Source organism: Stomoxys calcitrans, chromosome 5 (assembly GCF_963082655.1).
Source record: "Stomoxys calcitrans chromosome 5, idStoCalc2.1, whole genome shotgun sequence".
Lineage (NCBI taxonomy): Eukaryota > Metazoa > Arthropoda > Insecta > Diptera > Muscidae > Stomoxys > Stomoxys calcitrans.
Genome location: NC_081556.1, coordinates 11,135,173 through 11,146,381, shown reverse-complemented (window position 1 = coordinate 11,146,381; position 11,209 = coordinate 11,135,173). Strand labels below are relative to the sequence as shown.

Sequence of the window (11,209 nt, the reverse complement as noted above, 5' to 3'; positions counted from 1 at the left end):
TAATTTAGTAGGTAGGTTGAATCATGTAATCTTTTAGTGGCAAAATAGTCTGATGAGGCCCTTTGTAAGGCCGAAATCGCTATAACTATAGCCTATCGCGAAAAAGGAATATAGTGTCAGTCTTTAAAGGTATTTTTTGTTTTGCTTTTCTATTCAAAATAGAAACAAGAACCCATTGGTCTAAGCTGGATGTAAATCCATCAAAAATAAAACTTGTTTTATAGAATTTCTTTGAAAACCATTTTTAATATTTTTTATAGAAAAATTTTGAGATTTTTTACAGAAAAATATTGACAATATTTTTTACAGAAAAATGTTGACAATATTTTTTACAGAAAAATGTTGAGAATATTTTTTACAGAAAAATTTTGACAATATTTTTTCAGAAAAATTCGAAAACATTTTCTATAAATTTTAACAAATTGTTATGGAAAATTTTTCACATTTTAATAAAAAAAATACTAAATTTTTAGAAATAATTTTCTATGGAAATTAAAAAAAATGTATAGAAAATTTAAAGAAAAAATTTTATAGAATGTTTTGAAAAATTTTTTAAAGAAATTTTTGAAAAAAAAATTTTTAGAAAATTTTGAAAAAATGTTTTATAGAAAAGTTTTGAAGTTTGTTTTATAAACTTAAACATACTATGAAATGATACTGCGTATAGGAGTGGAAAGAGGAGAGGAGCAGGTCACAACCATCTTTAATCGTGGAGACAATAGGAAACCTGGTAGGAACGTAAGAGGTTTAGTATCGGATAACTGAGACGAAAATTTAATTCAAGAGCGGGGCACTGCTGCCAGCGCTCTCACTCATTGTTATTTAAGTAGTTTGCTCCTGTTCTTTTATGGAAAGTTAATGGGCAACATTTGCTCCCAAATCCACTTTAGAAGTCTTACAAAGGAGACTTACAAGCTGACTTGTGAATGTCTTTATTTACTACTGTATATGTAATCATTGGCGCAAGGAGATCTTGTCGCCTATACATACCAGCAAGCCTAAGTTTCAAGTTTCCTTCACTGATATAAAACGATTCGCTGATTTGATTTCTTGAATATTTTTAATATGGATTTTAAAATGGATACGTTGTGTTGGGTTTTCAAAGTGCCGAAAACCACTAATATCGTTCACTTGTTTTTAATAATTTTTTTTTTATATTTTAACTTTTTGGTTTGTATTGTAAACTTTATACAAGTATGTATGCCTTACTAAATATCATAGCAATTAAAAAAATTCAAAACATAGAATGAAATTGCAATGAACCACGCACTATTTTCAGAGTTTCAATAAAGTATTGTTGTTTGCTATGGACTTTAGGTGTTTTTATTTCTTTTAACATAATTTCCTCAACTGCCTTTTATTTATGTAGAAATGTGTACTTTAAACATACCAAGACTTTTTATACTTTGAATTCAAAAATAGGTTTTATTTTTTTTGTTGTACTGTAAACTATATACAAGTACTTTTGCGTTACTAAATTACATAGCACTCAAAAAGATTTAAAAGATAAAATGAAATTGCATCTTAATTTCAATAAAGTTTTTTTAAAGTTTGCTTTAGGTATCTTTATTTCTTATAACATAATTTCACCACTGCCTTTTATTTATGTAGAAATGTGTACTTTAAACATACAAAGACTTCTTCAAAAATAGCTTTTATTTTTTTTTTACTGAACTCTCATCACTGCCTTCGAAAAGATAATCGTAGAGGACCACTCTACGTTTTCGCTAAAGCGTTAAAAAAAAATAAAAAAAAATATTTTTCTTAAAAAAAATAAACAACATTATTAATTAACATATTACAGGATTTTTGTGTGCAATGGCAGAATATTATTTGTTATTTTTTTCTATGGAAATAACGATATTAAAAATACATGTAGGTTTCGTCTTACCCTTAACAAAAATTAAAATAAATATAAATTTATGTATAATAAGTCTTTTTTTTGTGTATTATTAATTTTTCCATCAATTTTATTCTATTCTAAATATTATTAATAATTATATATGTATGTATTAGTCAAAAATATTATTCATTAAAATACAAAATTAAAAAAATCTTAAAGATTCATTTTAGGCAAAAGTTCAAAAAATAGAAAACCCCCCACAAAATTTAAATAAATAACACAAAAATTAAACACCACCTGTAAAATGGTCTCCTTTGGGCATATTAAAATTATAATTCAAAAAATGTACATTTTGTTATAAAAATTACATTCGTTTTTATTATTTATAGTTTATAGTGTTCATTCGCCAATAAAAACCTATTTTAGTTAACCTATCTATTTTTTCTAAATCTGAATAGATATCAGTTTTAATTTACCTTTTATTTTATCTTATTTGTTAGTGAATTATTTTATTATTTTATTTCTATCATTTGTAATGATTTAGTTTTATTCTATAAATGTATATTTAAATTTATTGTTTATTTTTAGTTTTATGGTTTTATTCACTTTTTTTTAATATAATTATCAATTTATACGTACATATTTGTGTGTGAAGTTTTATGGTAAAATAAACAAACAATGAAATACAATTTAGATTTAAAAGAAATTAAAAATAAAATAAATATATAAATATCTTTTTGTGTACCGAAAATGTACTGTAAACTAAAGAGATACCAAGTGTTTTAATTCAGCTGAAAATTAGCTCTTGAGGTAGGTAAATCTTTATTATGAAATGATAAAATACAAAAGTTTTGCGAGCGTTGTGCCGACCTGACATATAGATGGCGGTAGTAGTATGAAAAAAAAAAAACAAATAGTTTCGTAAAAGTGGCAACCTTCTACGACATTAGTATGTGAGAATGAGAGCGAAATATATTTTGTCTCATCAAACTTTTTTTATTGCAGCGTTTTGCAGAAATAAAATGTTGCAAAAAGAAAACTTTGATGAGACAAAAGATATTTCTTTTCGTCCCATGCATATTTTCTAGGGTTAGGATCCTGGTACAATTAAGAGGTAGGGTCATTAGCACAACAAACAAAATTCTGCTCCTAACGAAACTACCTAAGAGGCCACCGTAGCCCAGAGGTAAGCATGTCCGCCTATCAAGCTGAAAGCCTGGGTTCGTATCATTGCGAGACCATCAGAAAAAAAATTCAGCGGTGGTTTTTCCCTCTTAATGCGGACAACATTTGTGAGGTACAATGAGGTCCGACACGCCGTTCGGACTCGGCTATAAAAAGGAGGCCGTTTATCATTGAGCTTAAAACTTGAATCGGACTTCACTCATTGATATGTGAGAAGTTTGCCATAGGCAAAAATTGCATTTGCAACGAAACTACCTTGAGTGGCAAATGCCGTAAATTGAAATGTCAAAGTGGTTTTAGAAATAATCTTTGATTTGTAACCTATCTTCTTCAGATGTCTTTTATATTTGTATTTTCATCATTATAACACTTTTTTGTTTCGGAATATAGAAAAAATCACAACTATGTTATCAAGCCTTTGACGTTTAGATTTACTGCAAAATCAAAACAAATATTAAAAAAATTAACTCAGCTGTTCGCATGACCTCGCCTGACCTCGTCTAAAATAATCGGTGGATAAATCCATTTTGAAAATTCGTGTGCACGAAGTATGCTTAAATTTTCTTGAAGACGAATACACAATTTGAAAAAAATGTTAAGAAAAAAAACAAATAAAGATAGCTTAATGATTTTTTCTGAATTTTGCAGATAAATTTGTCCTTAAAACCAAAAAATAAATACTACCCAATTTTGTTCACAAAATTACCCAAAATTGCCATTCGGAAGCAAAGACGGTATTCAAATCACTATTTTTAGTAAATTGGCCGTGGAAGGTACAAATATTGTTTGGTGCAAACCAAGGCGGATTTAATAAGGTGGTCTCACGCGAACAGCTGTTAACAGCCGGTCGGGTTTGATGGTATTAAGATGTCAGAATTTTGTTTGCATTCTCTTTGTTGTTATCTTCTTTCTCGCATATTACCCTGTAAACATTTTCTATCGTACGAGTCACTAAGTCTGCACTCAAGGAACTCAACAATCTCAGGCGATATCATTTTTCTACTCTAATTAGAGACTCGGTACGGGAGAAAACGTGCCACTTGGCGATATATACCCATGAGAGACTAAAAAAAGTTTAAAATTCGATTATCAACGTCATTATTAAAAAATATAAATATATATTTTTTTGCCTAATGTTTTTTTTACCTGTAAGCTTATTTTTATTTCTCTTTCTAATTTACTTCTTTCCAAATAGAGATTAAAATTCGAAGATTTATTTTATTTTCTTCAAAGCAAGCAGCTCTGCCGAAAAAAATCAAATTAACAGCATAAAGAAAAGAAAGAAAGATACACACATTGGAAGCTACGACTGCCGAAACCCTATATACGGGCATTACGCTATAGCTTCCTTCACGGGAAAGGGAATATCTAAATTAAGAAAATGCAAACGACTCAAACTGAAGCAGAATTCTGCTTGCGGCATGCTCTTAGATTACCTATATTCACAAGCGCCATCAACCAATCTATTTGCGAAGTTCAAATTCTTTACCTATAAATAATGTATCTATGTTCTTCATCGGCAAAGGCTGCCGCCTTAGTGTACAAAACACTGCTGCAACAACAACAACATAATGCTTTAAATAAAAATATAATATTTATTCATGGTTTTTATCCTTATTTGTGTTGATTTATTTATTTGTTTATACTTTTTCTAGCTGCCGGACTGCCAATGCACTATTAAAGGCTTCAATTGACAAAAGTTGTCATACATGTTTAGTTTAAAAAGAGGGTACGGATATTAATCCACCCCATGCCACTATGGACACACACCTAAACCAGTAATCAACTTTTTGTGCGCCCTAATTGCTCAAAGTAACCTCGAAAAAGAAAATCTTAGTCAAGAATTCCGTGCTTCTTATATAATCCATAATTGTTTACCACATCACGCCCTTCCATCTAAGTGCCACACATAATACAAATTATTATTTTGTATGCATTTTCAAACCTCAGCTCAACTGAACGTAAATTGCTATCCATGATCGACCCATAAAAATTAGTAACGTTGGCGTTGGCTTTGTTGGAAAGTGACCAGTTACTAAATTTTATTGGAGATAACGTAAGTATGTGAGTTTACAAAATGTCAAACAAGTATGCGTGAGTGTGGTGGTAAAGTGAACGAGAGAGAGAAAGACTAATGACCTAGTGTTGGTATGCTACAATTCGTGTAATCAACAACAAAGTAATTACAAATGTAATGCACACAGACAATAACGGGTCATTTGAACTCGACTGTCAAAACTTTGGTTTAATAGTAATAACTAGGCAGTATTTTTCAGTGGGAGAAAAATTCAGCATTGCACTGAGATAATTATGGGAAATCTATTATGTAAAAATACATAAAATAATAAACACTATTCTACTAAGCAATTGTCACCAGATAAATACGCCTTGTAAAAAATGTTTAACCATAGCAACCATTTTAGTTTTTTGTTTATATTTTGATACCGAACGGTTTTCATACGTGACATATTGGTTTTTTTATATATTGTGCAAATCGCACTATTATTTAGAAAAAAGAGTTCCAACAATATGTTATCCAACGCTAGAAAATCGAGTGATATTGAAATGAAGCGCAAACCTTCTAAAGAGGCCTTTCAAAAAAATCTAACTGTGGATGTTGGTGGTACGTATTGTAGAAAATTTTATAACCATTTGCTTCTATTACAATAACTGAAGAACAAAACCAGTAAGAAAGGCAAAAGTCGGGCGGAGTCGACTGTATAATTCACTACACCGCCGAGTACTACTTTTATTACATATAACCCATGTCTAAATCTAGTCAGACTTTAATGTTGAATACCTATTGAAATATCCAATAGAACCTTGCAAGATTTTCTTACGATAGGACCTAAATTGTAGCACTCCATTCTTAAAAGCATATATGTATGGGCTAAAATGCATATATGGGAGCTATATATAAATTTGGATTTGGATTTTCATGAAATTGTGCTCATGTGTAAGGAAGTCAAATGAAACACATCACGCAAAAATTTGTAACTGACCGGACCAAAATTGTGGGTACTACGGCTTAAAATTCCATATCGGTTGGGAGCTACTTGAAAATCTGAACAGATTTTCATTAAAGTTTGCGCACATACTGGGGCGTTATATAAAATACTTTATGCTAAGTAAAGATAGAACCAAAATTCTGACTTATACAACCTTAGAGGCCATATCGGATGAAAGATATATACGGGACGTATATCTAAATCTGAACCGATTCATTACGCGTTCGACCGCTATCGTGATTTCGACAGACGGACGTACGGGCATGGCTAGATCGACTCAGAATGTCGAGTGGATCAAGTATATATGTACTTCATGGGGTCTTAGATCAATATTTCGAGGCGTTACAAACGGAATGATTAGATTAGTATATTTCCATCCTATGGTGGTGGGTATAAAAAAAGAGGTCCCTTATCAGTAAGTTTAGACTTGAATCGGACAGCACTTATTGATATGTGAGAAATTTTTCCCAGTTGCTTAATGAAATGTGTAAATGTAAATTTGCCCATTAATGGAATGTTCATGGGCAAATTTGCAATTTGCATCCATGTCTTCACTTGTTTTTCAAGTGAAGTGCAGCGCAGAGGTTAGCATGTCCGCCTATGACGCTGAACGCCTGGCTTCGAATCCTGGCAGGAACATCAGAAAAATTTTCAGCGGTGGTTATCTCCTCCTAATGCTGGCGACATTTGTGAAGTACTTTGCTATGTAAAAACTTCACCCCAAAGAGATGTCCTTCTGCGGCACGCCGTTCGCACTAAAGGAGGTCCCTTATCATTGAGCTTAAAATTGAATCGGACAGCACTCATTGATTTGTGAGAAGTTTGCCCCAGTTCCTTAATGGAATGTTCATGGGCAAATTTGCATTTGCAATAACATTTGCTGTGTTTTTTTAAGTGATATATAATTAAAATCATGATTAATCGTTTCTTATAACCTGTTATCTTGCACTGGATAGGACTAAAATAAAACACAGCAAGTGTAGAACAGAAAAAATAGTAGATTAAAGTGGCGGTTTTTTCTAACAGGCCCACTTAGACTAACTATCTTAGCCCATATTAGGCCTCTAGTGAGAATCGAACCCACGACCTCCGCATAATCCCAGCACTCTACCAACTTGGGTGACCTACAATCCCATTGCGGCCGGTTGTACCGATGGTATCCTTCATCGGCAAGGTCTGCCGCCGCAGTGTACAACACACTGCAATGACACAACATCTACATAAAATAGTAGCCTACTCAAAATTATTAAATTTTTTCTAGAGATGTCCTTGCAGCGTTTGGCTCAGATTAATAGTGTTTTAAGGATATTGACCGAATCTATAGAAAAAATAAAGATTTCCCTAATACTGCCTCATATCTTTGAAAATGCGCTTGAGTTAAGGCAACATTTGGAACCTACAGCCTATGACAATTGTAAAAAGCTCATTGTGGAGTACCTTAGGGAGAAGGTAAGCTGATAGAACACAAAATGTATAAATACTACTTTGCTTGATCCTGATGTTTCTATTTTTTTCTTCTCTGTAGAACACCGAAACTGACCCTAAAACGCCCCATTTGAATTATCGTCTAATAAAGATTATAGACTTTTTTCATGAGAACTGTAATTCACTGAAATTTCTGTCCGATTGTTGGGATAATGGCTTGAGTGAGAATGATAAATCATTAGTTGAGGCATTTCAACTATTGCAAAACATAGCCGAAGAACGCTTAAGGAAATCAGCTTTAAGTGAATTTAACAAGGAGAAGAAGATACATGAAATCTATCATGAAAATGAAACACTGAAAAAGAATATACAAAGTAAGTTTTGTATTAATTGATGTATTATTTATTGGTATAGAGTAGGCTTAATTTTTATTGAACAAGTAAGAGCGTGCTAAATTCGACCGGGACGAATCTTATACAGGGTGGCTGATGAAAGCCGCTACCAAAAAAAAATGTAATAACTTTTTTTCTATTTAATAATAATAATTTAATAATTAATTTAATTAATTAATTAATTAATTTAATTAATAATAATTTAATAATTAATTTAATAATTTAATTTAACATGAATAAAAGAAAAATGTATTCCATACACCGAAAAAAAAATGTAGCAATATTCATCATTGTAGCAATATTCATCAGCCACCCTGTATACCCTCCACCATGGATAGCATTTGTCGAGTTCTTTGCGCGGTATCTCTTTTTGGGCAAACAAAGAATAATGAATAAGAACTGCTATGCTAATGGAGCTATATCAAGTTATAGTCTGATTCGGACCATAATTGAATTGAATGCTAAATATTGTATTGGGTTGTCCAAAAAGTATTTGCGGATTTTTTAAAAGAAAGTAAGTGCCTTTTTAATAAAACTTAGAATGAACTTTAATCAAATATACTTTTTTTACACTTTTTTCTAAAGCAAGCTAAAAGTAACAGCTGATAACTGACAGAAGAAAGAATGCAATTACAGAGTCACAAGCTGTGAAAAAATTTGTCAACGCCGACTATATGAAAAATCCGCAATTACTTTTTGGGCAACCCAATAGAAGTCATTGTATAATATTTCAGTCCATTCAGATAAGAATTGCAAATAGTGGGGTCTGAAGAAGCAAAATCGGGAGCTGTATCAAGCTATAGTTCGATTCAGACCATATTTGACATGTCATGGGAGTAGCAATTGTACAGAAATTCTGCCAAATTGGATAATAACTGCGCCCTCTAGAGGCACAAGAAGTCAAGATCCCAGATGAGTTTAATTTTGGTGTTGTTTAAACTAGTGTTAGATCTTGTTGGTTATTTTTGTTGTTGTAATCACATTTGCATGAGGAGGTGGCAAACCCCGTCATGCTCCTGTAGGTGAGCAAGCTCGTTCGGGTTCAAAGGACCGATCGCCGCGCGAAGAGGGTGGCTATAGCGCCAATAACTCGCCTTGTCCTATCGAGCACCATAGACACTCAGCATTTATGCAAAAGCCATTCCGCTCGATATCGCTAATTGTCCGCAGTTGTCATTGCAGCTACTCCGTATGGAGCATTCCACTATCCGCAACCTGCGGACACGCTTGGTTGCTTGTAAATGTAAGCTTCTCGTGAGAGCGATGAACAACCATACGGATCGGACCTCAAAGCTCCAGCCTGTGTGGTGATCACAGCTATCCCATCTTGTTAGGTTTAGGGTGTGTGATTGCAAGCCATGCTTTTGTAGAACAAATTAACCTCACTTCCTTTATGTTTTTATATATTCTCTCTTATGTAGCAATTCAACGTCAGCTAAAGTCGCAACGTATTAACCAACGATGGAAGTTTGCCGCTATGGGTGGAGTAACACAAAAATACGAAGAGAATTTGTCGTTTCGTAAATATGATAACAATGTGAAAATTAAGCAAGAAATGTAAGTATATATTTTTGCTATTGGGTTGCCCAAAAAGTAATTGCGGATTTTTTGAAAGAAAGTTAATGCATTTTTAATAAAACTTAGAATGAACTTTAATCAAATATACTTTTTTTACACTTTTTTTTCTAAAGCAAGCAAAAAGTAACAGCTGATAACTGACAGAAGAAAGAATGCAATTACAGAGTCACAAGCTGTGGAAAAATTTGTCAACGCCGACTATATGAAAAATCCGCAATTACTTTTTGGGCAACCCAATATTTTTATCAAGATTTTCTTTAAATAGAAAGTTTTGTAGAATATTTATTTTCTGTTCTTTTTTTGGCTTGTCATGTGAATCAATGCATACTTTGAAATTTTACATAGTCTACGTGTTAACGATGTTTAGCATACCGTGGCGCAGAGGTTAGCCGTCTATGATGCTGAACGCCTGGGTTCAAATCTCAAAATCAAAAATTTTTCAGCGGTAATTATCCCCTTACTAATGCTGGCTACATTTGTGAGGTATACTGCCATGTTAAATCTTCTCTACCAAGTGGTGTCGCTATGCGGCACGCCGTTCAGACTCGGCATAAAAAAGGAGGCCCCTTATCATTCAGCTTAAAATATTAATCGGACTGCACCCATTGATATGAGAGCAGTATCCCCTGTTCCTTAATGGAATGTTCATAGGAAATTTAGTATAAGTTGTACCCATTGAACAGCTGATAGCCAAATTTTGCATACTTATTGGTAAACACCTCAAAATTTACTATGTTTAGTTTTATGTTTCTCTATTCGCTCGAAATTTTCTACAATTATTTCCAAGAATTTTCGATTTTGAAACACTGTGCAGTGGTTTGATATCTTTTATATTATATTAAAACAATCTAACAATTTCTTCTTTCTAAGTAACAATCTTGTAGTCATTCAGCTCGACTCCCTTACGAGGGGCAATTAACAAGCTTTATCAAGATTTTATTCCTTTATTCCTAAAACTGAATCTTTGATTTGATTTTTTTCAAATTTATTTTCTCAGCATTAAGTCCAGCCGCTGTATAAAAGAAATACACTTAACAAGTACCAGCAAACAAAAGGAATTACAAGAGGAACTTGATCGCATTCGAGCTCTATATGAAAAACAACTTAAAGAAAATCTGAAACAGGAACAAATTGCAAAAGATAAAAAGTTGGTAAAAACTCCAAACAATTTCTTTGAAAATAAGTGAACTCTTTATATAATGTTTCCAGAAATAAACTCTTGATACAGCTGCAAACTTTGATAAAAAAATTTGACCAAACCATTGGTGATAAAATCATAGAAAATATGAACCTCCAAGAAGAGTATGAGAAACAAAAGATGCTATTCGATGTTTTTATGATGGTCTACAGCAGCGAAGAAGCTGAATATCTGCAAATTGTACGCACAAAGGAGGACGAGGAAAAACGTCAACAGGAGCAGAAAATATTACTCTTTATGATGAATCGCGCTGCGAGGACCATACAGAAACGTTGGAGACGTTATCGCAAAATGAGAAGTCGAAAACAGGCCAAGAAAGGCAAAGGCAAAAAGGGCAAAAAGAAGTAACACCATTAAAGGTGTACTGTGCAGTATATTCAATCTTCTATTAAATTTGAACTATTAAAAATTTGAAATAACCTAAGTAGGCATGCGTGTGCGTATGACTGTTTTCCTACGATAGAGTTTAACGTCAACTTAATTTCAATTACCAATGTGCTCTGTGAAAAATTGTTTCTGCATGTGAGAAAAAAAATAAAACCTTCCACAAACTATTTTAAAAAGTTTGAAAATATTATTT

General features: G+C 32.5%; 1 protein-coding gene across 2 annotated transcripts; it reads left to right on the top strand.

Moving 5' to 3' along the window:
* Positions 1-5,446: 5,446 nt before the first annotated feature.
* LOC106082558 (golgin subfamily A member 6-like protein 6) lies at positions 5,447-11,203 on the top strand. 2 transcript variants are annotated; one of them, XM_059369023.1, is made up of 6 exons: positions 5,447-5,651; positions 7,298-7,485; positions 7,562-7,835; positions 9,275-9,410; positions 10,429-10,582; positions 10,660-11,203. In XM_059369023.1, the coding sequence occupies exons 1-6, from the start codon at positions 5,558-5,560 to the stop codon at positions 10,975-10,977; spliced, it is 1,164 nt and encodes a 387-aa protein (XP_059225006.1). In that variant the 5' UTR covers positions 5,447-5,557; the 3' UTR covers positions 10,978-11,203. The 2 variants fall into 2 exon arrangements, with proteins under 2 accessions (XP_059225006.1, XP_013100596.2); XM_013245142.2 differs by having other exon boundaries at positions 5,448-5,651; positions 10,429-10,578; positions 10,641-11,203.
* Positions 11,204-11,209: the final 6 nt, after the last annotated feature.

Excerpts from the sequence above, each read along its gene's own strand:
- LOC106082558 (XM_013245142.2), top strand. The coding sequence starts at position 5,558 with ATGTTATCCAACGCTAGAAAATCGAGTGATATTGAAATGAAGCGCAAA. Across the intron at positions 7,836-9,274 it reads ACTGAAAAAGAATATACAAA|CAATTCAACGTCAGCTAAAG; the intron begins GTAAGTTTTGTA and ends TCTCTTATGTAG. Across the intron at positions 10,579-10,640 it reads CAAATTGCAAAAGATAAAAA|AAATAAACTCTTGATACAGC; the intron begins GTTGGTAAAAAC and ends TAATGTTTCCAG.